At 43.4% G+C, this 22,729-nt stretch overlaps 1 protein-coding gene across 1 annotated transcript in view; it reads left to right on the top strand.

Moving 5' to 3' along the window:
- The window catches only part of LOC146638240 (TBC1 domain family member 2A-like), a 32,504-nt gene extending 11,419 nt beyond the window's left edge, over positions 1 to 21,085 (top strand). Inside the window, exons 4-17 of the mRNA XM_085367005.1 lie at positions 3,582 to 3,702; positions 3,809 to 3,924; positions 6,985 to 7,244; positions 7,327 to 7,596; positions 9,100 to 9,228; positions 9,424 to 9,534; positions 9,662 to 9,834; positions 10,012 to 10,123; positions 18,646 to 18,846; positions 18,957 to 19,144; positions 19,232 to 19,352; positions 19,437 to 19,622; positions 20,246 to 20,367; positions 20,884 to 21,085. Of these exons, the coding sequence (XP_085223131.1) occupies positions 3,582 to 3,702; positions 3,809 to 3,924; positions 6,985 to 7,244; positions 7,327 to 7,596; positions 9,100 to 9,228; positions 9,424 to 9,534; positions 9,662 to 9,834; positions 10,012 to 10,123; positions 18,646 to 18,846; positions 18,957 to 19,144; positions 19,232 to 19,352; positions 19,437 to 19,622; positions 20,246 to 20,367; positions 20,884 to 21,085 (2,312 nt within the window). The remainder of the gene's footprint in view (positions 1 to 3,581; positions 3,703 to 3,808; positions 3,925 to 6,984; positions 7,245 to 7,326; positions 7,597 to 9,099; positions 9,229 to 9,423; positions 9,535 to 9,661; positions 9,835 to 10,011; positions 10,124 to 18,645; positions 18,847 to 18,956; positions 19,145 to 19,231; positions 19,353 to 19,436; positions 19,623 to 20,245; positions 20,368 to 20,883) is intronic.
- The last annotated feature ends 1,644 nt before the right edge of the window (positions 21,086 to 22,729 follow it).

The following is a 22,729-nucleotide window of genomic DNA, read 5'->3' as shown; positions in this document are numbered from 1 at the left end:
CACTGTGTGAGGCAAATGGTGCGCAATGGGCATAGAGTTGATCAGGTTGTTGATTGTGGGCTGTTGGTCCACTCTTCTTCAATACTTGTGTAAAGTTGCTGAACATTAGCAGGAACTGGAACACGCTTTCATGTGACAAACTGCTGTCATGTGACGACCTGCAGTCAGGTCCAGTCCCCGATAAGGACGACGGGCATGCAGATGAGCTTCCCTGAGATGGTTTCGGACAGTTTTCGCAAAAATTCTTTTTTATGCAAACTGATTGTTGCTGCAGCTGTCTGGGTGGCTGGTCTCCACCTGGTCGACCATCCTAGAGGTGAACGTGCTGGATGTGGAGGTTCTGGGCTGGTGTGGTTACATGTGGTCTGCGATTGTGAAGCCGGTTGGATGTACTGCCAAATTCTCTGAAACGCCTTTGAGGACGGCTTATGGCAGAGAAATTAACATTCATTTCACAGGCAAGAGTTCTGGTAGACATTCCTGCAGTCAGCATGCCAATTGCACGCTCCCTCAAAAGCTGCGACTTCTGTATCATTGTGCTGTGTGATCAAACTGCATAGTTCAGAGTGTCCTTTTATTGTGGGCAATCTAAGGCACACATGTGCAATATTTATGCTGTCTAATCAGCACCTTGACATGCCACACCTGTGAGGTGGGATGGATTATCTCGGCAAACGAGAAGTTCTCACTAACACAGATTTAGGCTACGTCCACACGTACACGGATATTTTTGAAAACGGAGATTTTCCGTTTCCGTTTTAAAAAATAATCCCGTCCACACGTAAACGCAAAAGTGAAGGAAAACGCTGGTAGGAACATGCCAAAGCAACAGGTGGCGATATATTCCTAAACGTGTAGAAATGTTGGCCAATCAGAAGTCTAGAAGCCTCGGTGGGAAATAGTAAACAAAGATGGCACAAAGAAGCAGAACCTATGTGTGCAGGGATAGTAACTGTGTGTGTATGTGTAAGCATTTAAACACTGCAGAGAGTACAGTTAACAGTATTTTGTCCCCCACTGTAGAAATTAATTTCACCGAAACAATAACATGGCGCACACCTTTGACGCTGCGTTTTCTCAGTTTTCCTCATCCACAAGTAAATGCAAAAATGGAGCTTTCGAAAATATCCACCCTGGCAGGCGTTTTTAAAAAATCTCCGTTTTCAGTGACCGAAAACGCCGTTTACGTGTGGACGAAAGGTGCAAACGCACAGCAAAATCTGCGTTTTCAAAAATACCCGGGTACGTGTGGACGTAGCCTCAGACAGATTTGTGAACAATATTTGATAGTAATGGGTCCTTTGTGTATGTAGCAAATGTTTCGGATCTTTAAGTTCAGCTCATGAAAAATGGGAGCAACAAAAGTGTTGCGTTTATATTTTTGTTCAGTGTAATAATTAAACAATTTAAGACCCGTCAGTGAAGTGTGCTAAGGTTCAGACTCGTAAAACAATTAGCCTGAGCTTTTTTTCAACAGTTTTAAAAAGAGTGAACATCTTTATATTCCTGTCACCTTTCTTTTTTTGCCTGGACGCAAGAGTCATAGCTGAGCCAGTGTTGATGTGTTTTGATCTTTCCATACAACAGAACCCTTTACCAGAGATTTGGAAGTGTGCCTTTTTTTTTACTCCCCTACTGAAAACTGGTGATTCTTCAATGGTCAATAACTACAGTACAGACCAGTTTCCAAACTCTGGATCTTAGTCTGGTAAATAATCAACTTAGAGTTTCTTGGATTATAGTAGTTTTTCTTTATCTCCTTCTCTGTCTGGCTTTAGGAAATTGCAATGCTATGAAACTGCTTTCTTAAAAGTTCTTAATGATGTTTATTGAGCCTTGAAAGCCTTCAAAGAACTACTGCGCTGCTCTTTTTATTGGTTTTTCAAAAGCCTTTAGCACTATTGACCATGGCATTTTATGCCAGAGGCTACTGGTCGTAGGCCTTTGTTAGATTATAATATTATTTTATGCCATGTTATACCCCTAATTAAAGATTGTGAATTATTATGTAGTTTTAGTTTGCATTATTCTCCTGAATTAGAAGAAGCTGATAACTATTACATTAGTTAAACTGATTTGCATTACATTAAACTGCTGACTTGTTGTGAATGAATGATATTGTTTTATGATGCATTATACTGCTGAGTTATAAGAAATCTAATTTGTCTGAGTAGAAGAGAACAGAGTGTGCTGGAGTTTTCTGCCCCATTTCAGCAGGAGCAGATAAACAGGGAGCCAAGGTCGTAGCTCAGGCGCTGTGTGAGAGAGAGCATGTGAATGTTTAGGCTTTGTATGATAAGGTGGAGGCACCAGAGGCTATAAAAGTTTGAGCAATGCTCCACCATTTTGAGATTTTGAGGCTGTCTGCATCAGTGTCCATCTCCCACGCGTGTGTTCATTAAAATCATCGTTTGACTCAACCCGGCCGGACCAGTGTTGTTATTGTGGTTTTTTCTCTTGTCTCCATCCCCAATATTTTGAACCTTAACACCTTTCAGACCAAGCAGTTTGGTGTATTACTAATGACTTTTCTGACCATCAGCAGTGCATGTAGCTCAGTGGCCTCTCTTCCAGAGAGTGCCCCAGGGTTATGTAGTGGGGCCTGCACTATTTACTATTTATGTTAATGGCTGTGGACAAAATCTTAATGCTTCGGTTAATTTTTACACAGATGATACAATTATTTATTGTGTTTTGAATTTATACAGTCACAGCTGTGTCAGCTCAGACTGCTTTTGAATGCAGGAAAAAAAACTAGTTTATGTGAAAATTACTGAAACTGAGGCTGAAGTTGGGCTTCTTTTTCCAAAAATCAATCGTGTTTCTCTTTCACAGCAAGGAAAAGGCTCGTTGTTACCACCTGTTAACCCCTCCTGGATTACAGCGATAAAATTTAGATGAATGCCTCTGCTCTTTCTCTCCATTTCATGGACTGTTTATCACAGGGCACTAAGATTTACAAGCAGCTGTAAACCTTTGGCACGCCACTGTACTTATATTCTCTGGTTGACTGGCTCTCACTGGCCATATGCAGGATGGTTCATTGGTATAATTTTATCTGTAAATCTATGTATGGTTTACTCCCTTCTTATTTATCAGAGTACACATCATGCAAACAGTTTAGTCATAGTCTGCAGTCTCAGGATTTTATTACAGTCACCATCAGTTCATACAGAACTCAGAAAGAAGGCATTCCTCTTTTTCTGCCCCATCTTTGTGGGATACACGATATGACATCAGCTGATGTCACTTGTAGACTTTAAAAGACGTACAAATGACTTTGTGAAATCATCCCTGGGAACTTGTTCCTGTTTTTGACATGAATGTGTAAACGTTAGACAATTTTAGCTATTCTATTGTTTCTTCTATTGCTGCGATTTTAATGTTTGTCTGACACAGGTCACTCTTGTAAATGAGACACCGAGTCTTAATGAGACTATATAAGAGAGTGTATAAGTAAAGGTCAAATAAAAAGTATTTAAACATCAAACACACATTCATTGAAAATAAGCAGCTAGAAGAAAACACACAGGCTTTGTGTGTGTGTCTGAGGTGTTGAATGTCTGTGTGTGTTTGTGCAGATGACTTCCTGCCAGTGTTGAAGAGCCCCATCGGTCTGGTCGGGGAGGGGGCCGCCAGTGTGCCGATGACGCGAATTCCCCTCGCCAACGTGTCGCTCAAGCATCCGCTCATCGAGATCCAGTGAGTCCCCTCGGCCACAAATCTGAGACATTTAAACGGCTCAGACAGTCTGATGTCTTCCACTTGTTTTGTTGTTGGTCTTCATGTTTCTTCTTTCTGAGTACAGAAACTCAGTCCACTGTCTGCGTAAGAGGTCATCCCAGGACTGGAGTCAGAGCGTGTTTCATGTAGAAGCTCCTCCCTGGATTCCCCCGAACATTGCCGACACAGTCAACACCCCCAGTATGTATATACAGTACTACAGCAGTACTACAGTAACTAGCTAGAGCTTAGAGTACACCAGTAATACCATTTTTATTCATCTATGAAACCACATGACGCAAATCAGTTAAACTACAGTCATAACTTAAAGACTTGAATGATGTTAAATTTTCTCCTTTTAAATTCACACAAACTGAAGTTTTTTATTGTACGCGGCCCTAAAAACCTCAGAAACTTGGTGTCCAACCAGATCCTTATTCTGAATGGTGTTACCTTTGCCTCCAGCAGCCCTGTGAGGAGTCTCGGAGTCACTTATGTCCGTCAGTGCGCACATTAGACAAATATGTAGGCCTTTTTTGTTTCATATATGCAACATCAACAAAATTAAGAACATGGCCTCAAAGTGATGCTGAAATATTAGTTCACAGATTTCCTACTTCTAGGCTGGACTGTTGGAATTCATTGTCAGGTTGTTCTTAAAGCTCGTTGAAAAGCCTTCAGCTGTTTGAAATTCTGCAGAATATAACAGACGAGCTCCCCAGTTTGGATTCAGGAACACTCTCTACTTTTCCTATTAGATTTCTCTTTTTAATAAACCTTGTAGTTAGTGTTGTGTAGGTGACAGGTGACAGTGAACCAAACCATGTTATGAATGTTTCCACCCATATTTGGTCGAGACAGATTGCTGCCCCACTCTGATCCTGCTTCTGTTGAAGGCATCTTCTGTCATAAAGTGCTCCACATGGAGGATCATGTAATCACTGAAGTCTCTCTAATACTGTAAGGCCTTTACTTTGAGATAATAAGGCAGCATTTTTGTGATTTGGGGTTATATAGAAATAAAGTTGAGGCCTGCGGTGCCCATCAGATGTGGAAGGAAGAAGATGCATCTATAGTTACCTGTGACTTTAAATTGGACTTGAACTGGGACTTTTTCATTTTGACTTCAGACTAAACACATAAACATCAGCCTGAACTGTGACTCACCTGTACTGAGTATTTTGTACCTGATTTGGGCCATGGTCCGCTTCAGTCCTCGGGTTTTTATTAAGAGCTTGTTAGTCTGTGTTTGTCCTGTAAATTACCACCATCAGTTTCTTTACAATTCAATTTTATTTATATAGCGCCAAATCACAACAAAAGTCGCCTCAAGGCGCTTCATAGATACAGAGAAAAACCCAACAATCATATGACCCCCTATGAGCAAGCACTTTGGCGACAGTGGGAAGGAAAAACTCCCTTCTAACAAGAAGAAACCTCCGGCAGAACCAGGCTCAGGGAGGGGCGGGGCCATCTGCTGCGACCAGTTGGGGTGAGAGAAGGAAGACTGAATAAAAGACATGCTGTGGAAGAGAGACAGAGGTTAATAACGGATGACTCAATGCAGAGAGGTCTGTTAATACATAGTGAGTGAGAAAGGTGACTGGAAAGGAAAAACTCAATGCATCATGGGAATCCCCGGCAGCCTACGTCTATTGCAGCATAACTAAGGGAGGATTCAGGGTCACCTGGTCCAGCCCTAACTATATGCTTTAGCAAAAAGGAAAGTTTTAAGCTTAATCTTAAAAGTAGAGATAGTGTCTGTCTCCCGAATCCAAACTGAAGGCTGGTTCCACAGAAGAGGGGCCTGAAAACTGAAGGCTCTCCCTCCCATTCTACTTTTAAATACTCTAGGAACAACAAGTAAGCCTGCAGAGCGAGAGCGAAGTCCTCTAATAGGGTGATATGGTACTACAAGGTCATTAAGATAAGATGGGGCCTGATTATTTAAGACCTTGTATGTAAGGAGCAGGATTTTGAATTCAATTCTGGATTTAACAGGAAGCCAATGAAGGGAAGCCAAAACAGGAGAAATATGCTCTCTCTTTCTAGTCCCTGTCAGTACTCTTGCTGCAGCATTTTGGATCAGCTGAAGGCTTTTCAGCGAGTTTTTAGGACTTCCTGATAATAATGAATTGCAGTAGTCCAGCCTGGAAGTAATAACTAGTTTTTCAGCGTCACTCTGAGACAGGATATTTCTAACGTTAGAGATGTTGCGCAAATGGAAGAATGCAGTCTTACATATTTGTTTAATATGTGCGTTGAAGGACATGTCCTGGTCAAAAATGACTCCAAGGTTCCTCACAGCGTTACTGGAGGCCAAGGTAATGCCATCCAGAGTAAGAATCTGGTTAGATACCATATTTCTAAGATTTTCAGGGCCGAGTACAATAACCTCAGTTTTATCTGAATTAAGAAGCAGAAAGTTAGCGGCCATCCTGGTCTTTATGTCTTTAAGACATTCCTGCAGTTTAACTAATTGGTGTGTGTTATCTGGCTTCATGGATAGATAGAGCTGGGTGTCATCTGCATAGCAGTGAAAATGTATGCTATGTCTTCTAATGATACTGCCTAAGGGAAGCATGTATAATGTAAACAGAATTGGTCCTAGCACTGAACCCTGTGGCACTAAGGTCTAGCAGGACAAGCACAGAGATGAGTTCACTGTCAGAGGCCATAAGAAGATCATTTGTAACCTTCACTAAAGCTGTTTCTGCGCTGTGATGAACTCTGAAACCTGACTGAAACTCTTCAAATAAACCATTCCTCTGCAGATGATCGGTTAGCTGTTTGACAACTACTCTTTCAAGGATGTTTGATATGAAAGGAAGGTTGGAGATTGCCCTATAATTAGCTAAGACTGCTGGGTCTAGAGATGGCTTTTTGAGTAAAGGTTTAACTACAGCCAGCTTGAAGGCCTGTGGTACACAGCCGATTATTAGAGATAGGTTGATCATATTTAAGACTGAATAATTAATAAATGGCAGGACTTCTTTGAGCAGTTTTGTAGGAATCGGGTCTAAAAGACACATTGATGGTTTGGAGGAAGTAATTATTGAAGTTAACTCAGAAAGATCAATTGGAGAAAAAGAGTCTAACTTAACATCAATGGTACTAAAAGTAGCTGTAGATAATATTACATCTGTAGGATGATTATTGGTAATTTTTTCTCTAATGATAAAAATTTTATTTGTGAAGAAGTTTACCCGCTTCAGCATCCAGGCGTGTGACTTCTTTTAATCCTTCTCTGTCACTTCTCAGCTTCTCCAACCCTCAGCACTCCCTCTGAATCCCCGAGCCTCTCCCCTCCCCTACCATTGCTCAATGCCGCTGATCAGGCGCCCCCTACAGATGGCAGGGAGTCACCATCACTGTTTGAGAGTTGCAGCCGCAGGGTGAAGGCTCGCAGCGCGTCCACCTTGCCTGTCCGCCGCAGAGACATGGCATCTCAGTCCTCAGACCGGATAGGCCGCTTGCAGCAGGAGAAAGAGATGCTGATGGAGGAGGTCAAAGCTCAGAAGGTGATCAGTCATTCAGTAATCATAAAGTTTTATTGATCTCTGCTGCCACTGAAAAAAGTGACAAACACAGCGCCTCCTGCAGGAGCTGGTGTGGATCCTCCACAAAGCGCTGGAGGCTTCTCAGCTGGAGAAGCGAACCTGTGCCGAGTTTTTGGCAGAGGAGGATGAGCAGGAACGTCTGGAGCTGCTCCGACACCGCGAGCGGCAGGCGGCCGACCTCCGGGGGCGGCTCGACGAGGCCAAGATGGAGGTGGAGGTGGTGAAGAAGAGTCTGGCTGAGAAGGCCATGCAGGTCGCCGAGCTGCAGCACAACAACAGGATGCTGAAGGAGAAGAACAACGCCAAACAGGAGGTGAGGACAAACCAGAGGTTGCTGTCAGACTGACCTCTGGTTGGTCACGTTAAAATAAACTGTGCACGTTTGTTTCCATGACTGAAAGTTTCTCTGAGATCTGGAGCTGTTCCTGGAGCTGCTGCTGGCTCAGGAAAAAAAAAAAAAAAAAAAAAAAAAAAAAAAAAGAAGCACAAAACAAACCGAATGTGGGTGGATGTTGATTAGATCAGACAGAGGGCCTCTCCTGTGCATTCAACGCTTCACCTAAATGACCAGCCCAGATGATGGATGTGCCATGTGATTCGTTGGAAAACTGAGAATTGTAGCCAAAAGAACAAAAAAGGGGAACGTTTAAGGAAGATCACAGAGCAAAATGCTCATTGAGCGAGCTCCGTGTCTTCACTTTTAAAGAGCGGTTGGCAGGTTGGTGTTCTGTGATGTTACTTAGGTCTCTTCAGGAGGTGTTTTTTTTTTTTTTTTTTTATATTTTCTGATTCTTCAAGTTTGTGCCTCCTTATTTGGACCGTCTGCCTACCTTTGACCTGGATTTGAATTGTTGTACGCCACACTGAAACATCTCAATTCCTAAAATTCATCAGGAGGAGAGAGGAGGCTGCAGGAGTTATGACTGACGATAAAAAAAATAAAAAAAAAACGTGCTGAGAGTAGGGTTCTTTAGGTAGCTCGTCCTTCATAATCATGAGTTGTTTCAGTTATTTAAAATGATCAGCTGTGTCAGTTTGAGTGCCACATACACTGCAGTTTGATCTCAAATTCGTGAAATTAGTTTACTGCAGATTTCTGAATCCAAGACAAATATTTAGAAAGAAATTATGTCTTTTTAAGTCCAAACACATTCTGAAAAGGTTCATGTTTAATATGCTGCGAGCTGCTTACGAAGTCTAAAACAGACAACTTCACTCAGTTTTCTGCTGTCGCAGGTTTAAATAGCATTTCGTTATCATTCAAGCACAGGAGCAGTCTTCTGCTCCTGTGCTGGCTTTCTCACACCGCGAGTAGGAGATGATTTTATTTTCCAGATATCTGAACTTTTAAATTTTCACTTCATTCAAAGCCACCCAAGACTGCACTGGGACCTTTGGTGGGCCTAATCCGGCCTCCGGGCTGCATATTTGACTCTGTCAGGGTTTCATTTTAATTCTGTTTTATGTGTGGCGTGCATTATGACCATATAGCTCAATCAACTGCTCCACCCAGTATCGTATCTAGGCAGTAACTGGCTCTGTGACTCAGCTTCTTCTTCCTGCCTGAACCAAAACAGGACGCACCCACGCAACATGAGAACGGCTGAAATGAAGTTGAACGATTCTTTATTCTAGTTTTGTGTTGTTGAATCACCGCCTGCAGCTGGCAGACAAATAGAAAGTGCTTAGAGTTACAAGCACTTCTACTTGAGTAAATGTACTCATTTACTTTTTCTTGCTTCCTGTGAGCTTTGTGTGACAGTAAAACATGAAGTCTATCTGCAGCTGTACTCACTGTGCGACTGTTTCCTGTCAGGTGATCATAAAGCTGTCCGATCAGGTGACAGCGTGTCTGTCAGAACCGCGGCGCCCCGACTCGTCCTCTGCCGGCCGCATCAACTCTCAGACTCTCAGACAGCTTCGGCAGGAGAACAACAACCTCAAGGTGAAGCACAGTGATAACTTACAGCGAATTACAGTTTTACTTGAAGGTACAGAGTGTAAGTGATTGTGTTTTAAAGAAAGTTTAAAAACCTTCCAAAATGAGCTGAAGCTATCAACAGTAAAGAAACAGCCGATATTACGTTACTGAGTCTAAAACCTCTTAAACCTCCCAGGTTGTCTGTGTTTGTGTCTGCAGGATGACATCGAGGCATATAAGACTCAGAACAAGTTTCTGAACTCTGAGATCTACCAGCTGACCAAACTGTGGAGGAAAAGCTCAGAGCAGGAGAAAACCCTGATGGTGAAGGTCGGTCTGATGCCATTTCTGTTCATTTAAACACTCCACCACCACACAGAGCTGCTATGGGCCAGCTACAGCCCACAGCCTACAGCACAGTGATTAATGCCTTTTCCTGCCCTCTGATTGGCTGCAGTGTGCTTTCCTGGAGGCCACTAACTGTCAGGTGGAGAGCCGTTACCTGGGAGTCCTGCGGAGGCTGCAGGAGATCAAATCTCTGCATCCGGCCCAGCGGGAGGCCGTGCAGAAAATGATCGAGGACGCTCTGAAGGGAGAGCTGAAGAGAGTCACGAAGCTCAGTGTGCACAGGTACGAGCACCTGAACAGCAGGGTAGACAAAATAACAGACACAACCTGCTTCTTTCTCATTCAAGAGTCACTTGACATGACAATTAAAAACTCAGAAGAAGAAACTCTAAATAGATCAAATTTTTCACTGTTTACTCCAGACCTGATGAATGTGTTAAACATCTGCTGTGTCCTCAGGGATCATGATGAGTACGGCTTTAAGATCATCCCAGACTACGAGGTAGAGGACATGAAGCTGTTGGCAAAGATCCAGGCACTGGAGATTCGCTCCCACAACCTGCTGCACCAGGTCCGAGAAATCAAAGCTTACAGCCGCTCATCCGGGGGAGGTTAAATAAACTCAGTGCGACACCCCCCCCAGCAGGCTAGCAGGGCCTGCTGTCACTAATCAGGGCTAAAAAATAAATAAATCAGCCCAAACCTTCTTTCAGCTGCTCCCTTTAAGGGGGTTGCCAGAGCCAATCATCTGTCTCCACCTGTCTGTAATGCGGTTAAAGGACCAGGGCGCCTGACTGCAGCCTCATAGACAATGAGCTATCAGAATAAGGTTCGACTGTGGAGCCTGAGGGGGTGTGAATAAAACACAGGAAATCAATATATATATATATATATATATATATATATATATATATATATATATAATATATATATAATGTTTGTTATGAGAAATGTATAGACGGATGTACAAAAAAAAAAAAAAGAATATGCATATATATCACAACCAAAAATAATGTTGACAATACAAAACAGCTTATTAGGTTCCAAAAGGAGGTTGAATGAGGTGTAGTCCAGTATGTGATTTATTTTAGTTCCATGGACCTGTGATAGGTCATGTGTCAACAGTTTGATTCAGTGATTCAGTCCATAGGTTCACAATTCCTACCGCAACGTAGCGGTGGTCGGGTGGCTCGCCATCTTGCGCTGATCAGGGCTGATCGCGGGAGAAAAAAAAAAAAACCTGACCTAAACAAGGTCAAAAACATAAATTATCATTCACAGAAGAAAATGAAACAGCATTCTACTGCTGTGACAAAATAAATACATATATCCATAAATAACAAAGACAAGTAATTAATGCCATGTTCCACACAACAATCAACAAACCATCATCTCTTATAATGAATTTCATTCAAAATACTATTATAGAAAAACATTCTCATGGGTCCCATCAAAGTATATCAGCCATAAAGCTAATAAACATTATCCAAAGTTAATCAAATATATTTACAAAACTCATTTAATCACAGGTGTTGCGCAACAGATTCAATAATCTAAATGGAATTTACCTCAATGCAAAATCTCATACGCCGCTTTGGCATTTCATCAGAAAAGTAACAAAAAACATCCAAAACGGACAAAACTACAAAAATCAAATCACTCGTTCAACTCTAGATACGTTAAGTCAACATTCGGCCATAATGGAATAAACAAAAACAACAATATTCAATAAATAAAACTAGTAATTGCACTTACTGTCGCTAGCCTAGCATTAGCTTACCGGCGTTTTAGGATGTGCGATCGCGGCTCCGCATTTTCATTAATTGTGACAAAACAAACAAATAACTCACCGTTGAGTCGATTGTGAGGTAGTGTAAAGATGAATGAATCGGCCGGGTTATTGCACGCTGTCAACTGGTCTGTAGTGTAAAATTTGTCGATATCTGACAAGTACGCCAACCACAGGGACAACAGCAGCCAGAGGAGCAGGGACATGCAGCTGATTGACCCGGAACTTATACAGGGTTCATTCCCGCCACAATTAAGGGACTGGCGGAAGTGGGGTCAGAAGTTACCGTGGTTACACTCTCCCCCCCAATCTCATGGACGTCCTCGTACATGGACTAGGCTGGCACCGAATGACTGGTTGGCTGAGGTGTGAAGGCATCGTCTCCTCTTCTTCATCGTCTTGAAGAGCGAAGGAGAAGACAGAACTTAACCCATGCAGAAAGGTCTGAACGCTCTTTAACAGAAGCTTACCAGGCTTGATGTATTGCAGCCGATCAGGAGGATTCCTGGCGCGGGTTGAATGCCTCAAGAGTGGTTCTGCCTCAGGACTGAGAGGCTCTGATTCAGTAGGTGAGTGTTGTGACAAGTTACCTCTGGATGCTTCCGAATCAGAAGACAGACTTTCTTCATCGTGAGAAGTTTCTGCAAGATCAACTGGCTCAAAGCCAGCTTCCAAGGTTCCGTTAGCAATAACTTGTTCCTCTTCAACAGGTACAGGTTCCTCTGGGAGAATAGCATTCTCTTACTCTGTAGCCAATACTACGGGGACATCTGGCTGGTTGATAAGTGGAACAGGTTGCGGAGTATTGGGTAAGTCAATGGTTGTTGTGAAGGTGACCGGTTCAGCAGAGAAAGGAACAGGTAGGTATGAGACGAGTTCCTCTTCGTCATTGTCATCAGCATCATCAGCACGTACAGGAGACACGGGTAAGACAAGCATTTTTCTCTTCTGCTTAGTAAGCCTTTCCTTTTCAGAAGGTGGTAAATACCCACAGGGCAATAGGAGGTCTCGATGTAAAGTTCTCAGGGGCTTGTCTTGGCCTTCGGGTCGAACTGTATACACAGGAAGAGTGCCGGCTTTCTTCACTACAATGTACACAGATGACTCCCATTTATCTGCAAGCTTGTGTTTGCCTCTTAGCCGCACGTTCCTCACAAGAACTCTGTCTCCAACATTCAGCTGTGATGCAGTGGCATTTTTATCAAATCTGTTTTTGTTACGTTTCATCACCTTTTCAGAGTTTTCGATGGCCAGCTTGTAACTTTCTTCTAGGTGGGACTTTAGTTTTTCCACATATTGTCTGTGGGATGTTGATCCTTCTTTGGCAAGGGGTAGTCCAAAGGCCAAGTCCACCGGTAAGCGAGGTTGGCGGCCAAACATAAGCTCATATGGTGAGAAACCTGTAACATCATTTCTTGTGCAATTGTATGCATGCACCAGGGGTTTTACGAAATCTTTCCAATGGGATTTCTGTTGAGCTGTGAGTGTTCCTAGCATATCCAGTAATGTTCGGTTAAACCGTTCAACAGGATTGCTTCTTGGATGGTATGGAGTGGTTCTTATTTTGTGGATCCCAGCCATTTCACAAAGCTCTCGGATGATTCTGGATTCAAAGTCAGGGCCTTGGTCACTGTGCAAGCGTTCTGGGATACCATAATGCACAAGAAAGTTGTCCCATAAACATTTGGCAACAGTCCTGGCTTTCTGGTTTGGTGTTGGCACAGCAATGGCATATTTTGTGAAATGGTCAGTTATGACAAGTATGTCTTTGACTCCACGATCTGGTTCCACAGAGAGAAAATCCACACACACCAGTTCCATGGGATGAGAGGTGCGGCTCGTTCAGATAGAGATTTGTATCTCACGCATCTTTCACAGTGTCTTATTTTATTGACCACATCACTCGTCATCTTAGGCCAATAAAACCGGGAACGGACCAAGTCCAGCGTTCTGTCAATTCCCATGTGACCCATTTGATCATGTAGGTGGTGTAGTACAACTGGTCGATATTCCTCGGGTAGCACTAGCTGGTATGTGAAGTCACTTCCCACTTGTCTCTTCCTGACGAGAAGGGTGTTATGGAGCTCCAGTTTATTTACTTCTCGCAGTAATAGAGGTAGATCGGGAAGTTCTTCCCTCAGGAATGGTGGTGGTGACTCTCCTTGCTCATCCTGAGCTATGACATGCCGGATGACAGGGTCAAGGCGTTGTTTGGCTGCAAGGTCAGCTGTTGAGATTTGGGGGAGTACCATGGAGGTGAACTGGATGTCGTCCGTGAAACTGTCAGGCAGACTGTTGACATTGACAGACATGGATAACACCAGAGCAAGATCAGGATCAGTGCTTGAACTGTACACCAGATGACAGTCACAAACTGCTTTGATGGTATGCTGGTCAATAGAGACATGATCTGGTTCATTGAGATGTCGCCATGCAGATCTCCAGATTCGCTCACGTTCTTTCTGTGACAGAGGATCATCAGACAGTTCACCATGAGGTCGGCGAGACAAACCATCAGCATCCGAGTTCTGCTTTCCTGCTCTGTAGATTAATTTGAAGGTGAAAGTGGACAAAGCTGAAAGCCATCTGTAACCGGTAGCATCAAGTTTTGCTGATGATAAGAGGTATGTTAATGGGTTGCTGTCTGTCACAACTGTAAACTGAGCACCATAAAGATAGTCGTGGAATTTTTCAGTCACCGCCCATTTCAAAGCAAGAAACTCCAATTTGTGGGCGGGATACTTTGACTCACTCCGGGAAAGACCTCTGCTGGCATATGCTACGACTCTGTTTTTTCCATCCTGCTCTTGATACAGCACCGCACCAAGACCTGTGGCACTGGCATCAGTGTGGAGTGTGTATGGTTTCCGGGGATCAGCAAATGCCAGAACTGGCGCAGAAGTAAGTTTGTCAATAATGGACTCAAAAGCTTGTTGACACATTTGCGCCCATCGTCCTCCAAATGGCTCTTTGGGGTTGAGGTAATTCTCTGGCTTTGCAGTTCGTCTCAGTTTCCTCTGGGAAGGTGGATAACCAGCAGTGAGATCATGCAACGGCTTGACAATGGCCGAATATCCCTGGACAAAACGTCTGTAGTACCCAGCAAAACCAAGGAAAGATCTTAATTCCTTCAAGTTTTTTGGCACTGGCCAAGAAGTGAGTGTGGAACTCTTGTCCGGATCAGTTTCAACACCAGCCTGGGACACTACATGGCCCAGATACTTCACAGATGTCTGGAAGAACATGCATTTCTCAAGTGAAAGCTTCAAGCCAAACTCTTTGAGTCTGGTGAGAACTTTCAGCAGGCGAGCTTCATGTTCCTCAAGAGTTGGTGCAAAAACAATGAGATCGTCAATGAAAACCAGGACTTCTTTTAGATTTAATTCTCCCATGCATCAGCCGTTGGAATGTGCTTGGTGCATTGGTAATCCCTTGTGGCATCCGATTAAATTCCCAAAATCCTAATGGGCAGACAAAGGCAGTCTTTGTCTTATCCTTCTCCTCCATTTCAATTTGGTAGTAACCTGACTTGCGGTCTAGCACCGTGAACCACTTTGATCCTACAAGTGCAGAGAAGATGTCTTCCAGTTTAGGCAGAGCATAAGCATCTTTGATTGTTTGCAGATTGAGTTTGCGGTAGTCAATACAAAGACGTACACTCCCGTTCTTTTTGCGTGCAACCACAATTGGAGAGGCAAATGGTGAGTCGGATTCTCTGATAATGCCAGAGTCAAGAAGTTCTTGCAGGTGTTTCCTTACAGCATCAAGATCTTGAGGGTGAATTGGTCGGGGTCTTTGCTTGAAAGGAGTTGGATCGGACAATTTGATTTGGTGTTTAACTTTGTCGGTCCTGCCGAAATCCAGATCGTGTTTGGCAAATACTTCAGGAATACTGTTGAGTTTTTGAACAATGCGTTCTTTCCAGTCTGGAGTTAAAGGGGAATCTCCAAAGTTGTATTGTGGTTGAGATGGAGGTAACGACTCTATAGACTGGTCTGAATACTGGATATGTTGCTCTTTGGAAATGACTTCCTGGAAGGCACTGATTTCTGCAATAATAGCTCGAGCTGGAATGTGGATTTCATGGTCAGACTCATTACTCACTACAACAGGCAGAAAACATGGCTGATGTTTAGGTAAGTCCACAAGGCAGGTTTTTACTAGGAGTCCACCAGGCAGAGAACTGGAGGTGGGGTGTTCCAGAATAACTGCTTTCTCACCTTGGAATAGCCTTGTGACCAGGCATCCCTCAAGGACAGTGGTTTGGCCGGCAGTAATGGTATGTGGTTGGTCTGACTTCAAGGAGCATACTGGTCATTCGAATTCTGGACGTGGCGACACTGGAGGATTTTATAAACTGCAATGTAACCGGAACCAGTTGGCAGGAATGACTACTCAGAGAGGGTATCACAGTGTTTGCTGTACGCAACGTCAAGAGTGTTGGTACCAACAAGTATCATTGGGGGTGATTGCTGGACGTCAGGCACGACAAGAGCAAGTGTATCAACATTAATGGATGAACCAAGAAAATCAGCTGGGAACGTCATGTTAATCTCAATGTATCCCGGGTAAGGTACGGCTTGTCCATTTGCTCCTTCTACTTCCAACAGATCATTCAGTGGTTTGATTGGATGGTCTGAAAGATAGGTGTTATAGAAGGAATAAGGAATGGTAGTAACCTGAGAGCCAGAATCAAGAAGACAGTTGAAATGGTTGCCCTTGATTTGAATTTGTCCTGTGCTTTTGGTCCCCACAAGCCCTTTTGGCAGCAATGGAAATTTTTTGTGGTTTCTGGGACTGTTAGTGCACGCAGCTCCTGTGTGTCCCACCGCAGAAGCTCCTTCTACTTTAACCCTTTAAGACCTACCATAGAACCAAGTCCGCCAGAGCTTATATTATATTTTTACATGCTGTGGAGCCATTTTTGGGAGCATTTCAAGTTGCTATACATCAATACAACCATTATAGCCCAAACTTTAATAATATGTCTGCATTAGGTGCATAATAATTACATAAATTGCAAAAAAGTGCAATAAACTACAAAAAAATTGAAAATCGTTTTTGTTTTTTTAACATATATTTCTAGTTAGAGAAATTTAAGAGGCTCATCCCTCAAAACTGTAAATACAAAAAAGTTGCACAAACTAGTTTCCCACCACAGGAAATTTATTTTGAGTGTCTTCATAGTTTTATTTTTGAAATACACCAATTTTTATACACTGCAGGAAAAACGAAAATAAATATTATAGTGCAAATTTGCAAAATAACAGCATATGCATCAAAATAAACTATTTCCAGCAGTGCAATATGAGTCCTAAGCATCCCAGAAACGACACAGAAAGTCATAAACTCAAACATAACTTTTTAAAACACAAGTATAGGCTCATAAGGCCCCGATCGTAAAAAAACTACATTTCCGCAAAATGACGTCACTTCCGGTTTCGGGCAGGTCATGCGGTCATGTGATAGTTCGCGCTGATGGACGTAGGAAGTGTTACAAACAGCTGATCGGATCGGCGAAGCGTGTTTCTGGAATATCATGTTTTTGTTGCTGCAAGTGATTTTTATGCAGTTTTTGCAAAGCTATATGTGGAAGGAAACTGTGACCTAGGACAAGCTGATGGCATAAGATGTAAGTACAACTCCTCCGGTTTCATATGCAAAAAAAATTATTGCGCTAGCTTACGTGGTTGCAGAGCTACCGGGATTTAAAAATAGTTACGCAAAATGGAGCGTGCCCGCTCCGATCGGCTGTAAAGGGTTAAAGATGAAGTATTTCTAGCGTCCCACTCTTGCTGTTTTTTCCTTAATTGGTTCTTTTTCTGTTCAACAAGACTGGAGTTTGCTCTGTTGTTGCAGGTGGAAGAAACATGGCCATCTTCTCCACAGTTAAGACAGTACCATGGCTTGGGTTTGGTATTTGACTGAGGTGAAGAATGACTGGACTTGTTTTGTCATGGCTTAAACTTTGACTCGGTTGGACTTTTTCGGGACAAAAGTTGGGACATTTGCTGTTGGAGGGTTTGGAGTTGTTTTTTCATTTCTTTTAGCTCTTCATTGGCTGTAGAATGCCAACAAGAACAAGTGCTTTGGGATTGGATGTTGGCTTTTTGTTTTGATGAACCGATGTATTTTTTCATAAGTGACTCCTTAGCAATTTGTCTGTCTTCTTCTGTCCGTAACGACAACAATAAGTCAGAGAAAGGTGGTGGGTTGTCCTTTTGCCGTTCTAATTGTAACTTGGTTAGTATAGTGTTATCCCAACACCCACGACAAAACTGCTTCAGCAGATGTTTATTCATGTCAGCAGCTGCAAGTCCTCCTTGCTTTACAACAGTGCTGAGGGTTAGCTGCAATCTTTGGAGGTAAGCGGATGGTCGTTCACCTGGATTTTGAAGAATATTTAAGTATTGAGCATACAATTCTTCACCATCTTGAACTGTTCCAAAAGCGGAGTCAAGTACACTTAGTATGACTGAAGGCAATGTGTTGGGACTTAGACCTTTAACCAAATCAGCAGCAGGTGACAACAGGCTCTCTATAATACGTCTGGCGACGTATAGAGCTGACAAACTGGGGTCGGCAAGCAGTAGATCAATTTGGGAACGCCATGATTCAAAATCTGCTTCACTACGTGGCTTAGGAATCCTTCCTGAAAAAGCACGGAGACGTAGTGAAGTTGTGGTGCCTATGTCTGGGTTTCGGACCACATGCTCAACAACAACCCTTTGTATTTGTGGTGGGTTGAGATCATGGGCTGTGAGTTATACTCTTGGAGTTGGTCCAGTCTGGCTTTGACGCGGTCGTGCCCCTTGCTGGTCAGTGGAAACCTGTCCGGCAGGAGGTGAAGACCTCGTCGATTGTAAGGTAGTGTAAAGATGGATGAATCGGCCGGGTTATTGCACGCTGTCAACTGGTCTGTAGTGTAAAATTTGTCGATATCTGACAAGTACGCCAACCACAGGGACAACAGCAGCCAGAGGAGCAGGGACATGCAGCTGATTGACCCGGAACTTATACAGGGTTCATTCCCGCCACAATAAAGGGACTGGCGGAAGTGGGGTCAGAAGTTACCGTGGTTACATGTCCCCTATTAAAGATTTAGTCTTTATAGTCATAATCAACATTATTTTGTATGTTTAATGCTATTTATTAATTATGTTTTATATTATTTGCCCATCATGTCCTGTTCAGAGCCGACCGACAGTCCAAAACCGGAAAGCAGTTTCCTACAAAGAAACTTTTTCCAGTTTTGATCAAGAGCTACGATGTTCAGTAACTGGCGATCTCGTTTGTCCCTGTAGGAGTGTCTAGAGCACCCCCTGCTGAGCCGCTGGGCTCAGTACCTTGCAGGCAGGTCCAACGATGACTTCATCATCACACCTGAGCTCAAAATTCTGGTGCGTGAAGGCGTCCCTCGGGAGTATCGGCAGAGAGTGTGGCGCTGTTTGGTCCGAGCCAGAACTTTGACAAGCCAAGAGTGCCACACGCAACGCTATCAGCAGGTACAGCTGTAGAGAGAGAGAGTGCTTTATCCGCACCTGAGCACAGGTGGCTCCTCCTTCTTCCTGTTGGGAATGCTGGCGAGCACTCAGTAATCCTGTTCTGTTTCCAGCTGTGTGAGAAGAGTCGGACAGCTCCTAATCCTGCCTCCAGGCAGGTCCAGCTGGACCTTCACCGAACCCTGACGACCAATCAGCACTTCTCTTCGCCGTCCAGCCCCGCCCTCCAGCAGCTCCGCCGCATCCTTCTGGCCTTCTCCTGGCATAACCCTGCCATTGGCTACTGCCAGGGACTAAACAGGTCAGAACAAAAGTATAAATTTTATATCTGAGTTCTTATGTGGACCCGCCTTCCAGGCAGAACCTCACCTTCCATCAATGTCCACAGGTTAGCGGCCCTCGCTCTGCTGGTCCTCCAAAGTGAAGAAGATGCCTTCTGGTGTCTGGTGGCAGTGGTGGAAGCCATCATGCCTCAGGACTACTACACCAAGAATCTGGTGGCCTCTCAGGTCAGCAGACACACTCACCTGCTTGCCTGCTGTGATCTGTTTTAGTGATCAGTGAGGCTGATCTCTGTGAGTCTTTGTGCTCAGGCGGACCAGCGCGTGCTGAAGGACTTCATGGCGGAGAAGCTTCCTCGCCTGGCATCTCACTTTGAGGATCACAACATTGACGTCTCTCTGGTCACCTTCAACTGGTTCCTGGTGGTTTTTGTGGAGAGTCTGCCCAGCGACATCCTGATGCCTCTGTGGGACGCCTTCCTGTATGAGGGTACCAAGGTACCATACACCCGAACACACCATGACAGAAATGCAGACAACACTTGAATGCACCACAGTAGTGTCCATGGAAACAAAAATGATTTTGTTTTCACCTTTAGATGTCTTTATTTACATTTTAGGAGTAATAAGACATTGTTTACTAGGCATGGGGAACTGTCATGTGACATGAAATAGGAGTGGGAAAGCAGATAATTCTAGTAACGACCTCACAGTCTACCACAAGCAGCGTAAATCCAGACGATGAGCGGGACAATGGCTTTGGGCTTGTTTCTGCAATGTGACAAATGCAGCACAGCTTTTACATCGTTTGTCTCAGGAAATAAAATCACAGTTCAGACACAGAAATATATACCACACAGGGATAAATGCTGACAACAGCTTCAGCCACGTAGATCCAACCCAAAAGTTTAATTTAAACTTAAAGCTCAACTACCAAGTAAGTTAATATTATCTGGCAACTGAGGAACCAAGTGGCTTATTGGAAATCGATCAGAGCTGTAATGAGTAAAGGGCCCAACTGCACCACAACTGAAAGAGTAATTTATGACTCACCTCCTCAAAGTTTCCAATTAATTGTGTGGCGTGAGTGTCCTGTTATGAAATGCGTGTCTGTGCTGCAGGTGATCTTCAGATACACTCTGGCTCTGTTCAAATACAAAGAGGACGACATCCTGAAGATTCACGACAGCGTGGAGATCTACCAGTACCTACGCTTCTTCACAAAGACCATCTCCAATGCCAGGTACGCACTTGCCTCCACCCGCCTTAATCTACGAGCTGTTACACTCTCAGAAGTGAAGCGGATGTAGCTGTTGAATCTTTGAGCTTCAAACCCTTTTTACTGAAATTTTGTGAGAAGTTTAAATTTGCGAGTGAATGTGAGTATGAATGGTTGTCTGTCCTTGTGTGTTAGCCCTGCGACAGACTGGCGACCTGTCCAGGGTGTACCCCGCCTCTTGCCCTATGACAGCTGGGATAGGCTCCAGCGCCCCCCGCGACCCTGAAAAGGATAAGCGGTAGCGAATGGATGGATGGATGGATGGAAGTTTAAATTTCCCTGATCACAGTAACAACGATTTAAAGATTTTTAAGTATCTGCAGCTCTCGGATACATGTGGTCCAGTCAGTCCAGTATTTCCTGCTCAAACTGCAGTACCTGAAGTATCAAGCAGCATAAAACAGAAACACTCAAGCTGATCAGTTTCCAGTTCCTCTGTGTTGGTGATCGAGTCCTTTCCACCTGCGTGTGTCCATGTAGGAAGCTGACCAGCATCGCCTTCAACGACATGAACCCATTCCCCAGCCGGCTGCTGAGGAACCGGCGAGTGCTCCACCTGGAGCGCCTGCAGGCGGAGCTGCGTGAGCTGGAGGAGCAGCAGAAGGAGTTCATCACCGAGAGCGTCGTACGGAAAGACAAAGAGCTCGACGTCATGGTGAGTGAGGACGACGAGGACCTCTGATCACACGGGACGCTTCAGCTGCTCACTTCGAGACGACGATGAGTTTTCCATGAGTTCAAGAGAATTTTACTAAACCGGCTGTTAACTGGTTTCCTTCACACTAAACACAGGATTGTGTCAGGTTCACCATCTCTACTAACACTACAAGGAAACAGACGCATACAGATTTAACTGCATCACATCTCTGAAACAAGCTTGCAGTAAACAAATGTGTACTGTGTTCACGTGTGTAATAAGTCAGGCTGCAGAAATGTGCAGATGTATTTCAGTGAATTCATTTGGATTAATATGTGATAGCTTATTTATTTCATTGCATCTTTTGCTTTATACCTAAAAATGCGTGACATTTCTAAATGTAGTCACATCCCTATGAAACATGGTTGATTATCAGCTGTAGTCACAGCTGGTGATAAAGTAATTAAATGTCCAGCTATTCAAAAATAGGGCATTCTGCACAATGAGTACTTTTTGGTACTTGAAGTATATTTTGATGCTGATGCTTCAGGGCATTGTGCTGCATTGTCGACGCTCTCTGGGCTTCCGGTTAGAACGACCTCACAGTGTTTTATTTTGATCTGGTGTAAAGTGCATTGTGCAGAAATGACAGCATGATAGTCACATGATAAAACTGACTTTTCTTTTTTTTTTTTAAATTTTACTGGGTGTGCATCTTGTTCAAATGTCTTTTTCAGCATTTGTACATAAATATTCTGTATATAAATATTTGATTTTCATTTATTTTACAGAGTCCTTTATTTTGTTTCACAAATATGACATTCATGTCAAATGACATCTGCAGACTTTATAATGACCAGCAGGGGGCAGTGTATTGCAGTCTATGAGAACATTTACTGAGACCTGTTTCATGCACTAGTTTCATGTCTCATTGAATCCAACATGATGTTGATTTTGTAAATTAAGGTCACATCTTCATCACATCTAATTTCAAAACACTGATCAATTTTTTTAAAAAATGAATTTCATACCAATTGCAGGAATAAAATAGGAATAAATAACAAACGAGAAATACATACAAAACAAGAGAAAGGCACACATGAGAGAACAGGTCACATGACAGCACAGCATTATCTACCCACAATTTGAACTAAATAACAGATAGCACAGGCAATGAAAACAAACGGAAATCAGAATAAATTTAAAAACTTTTATTGATGTTAACTTGAAGTGCTGAATTAGCCCTGTTGTCAGTTCAAATCACTTCAATCTATAGCGCACTTTAAGGTCTTTAGACCTTGAAAAGTAATACACTGCAAGGTAAGCTTGCAGCATCTTACTTTAAGGTCAACTGTGAAACTTTGTGGAAAGCCTGAGACAAGTTGATGAGTCAGTGAAGCGCACTTCCTTCTGATGACGGCTATACTGAGGTGAGTTTTTAAGCATATCCTGAACTTTATTCATTATTAGACTTCTGACACCTGGCAAATAAACTCTCATGCGATATGAGAACATAACAGCAAAAAGCCAGTAGCTGGTACATGAATGGATAAAAATTGGATCCCTCAGGGAGGCGCCACCACTTGATCTTCTCCACCGTCGTGGTTGGTGTTCTTCGTCGTCGTTGGCCAAGGTTGAGTCGGAGATCCATCACAAGTAGCCGATGTTGAGGGCCAATATTGGTTGATG

Source organism: Diplotaxodon limnothrissa, linkage group LG2 (assembly GCF_057381915.1).
Source record: "Diplotaxodon limnothrissa isolate DT_005_m linkage group LG2, D_limnothrissa_male_GT1.1, whole genome shotgun sequence".
Taxonomy (NCBI): Eukaryota; Metazoa; Chordata; class Actinopteri; order Cichliformes; family Cichlidae; genus Diplotaxodon; species Diplotaxodon limnothrissa.
The sequence above is the reverse complement of the archived record's forward strand: the minus strand, read 5'-3'. Positions and strand labels throughout refer to the sequence as shown.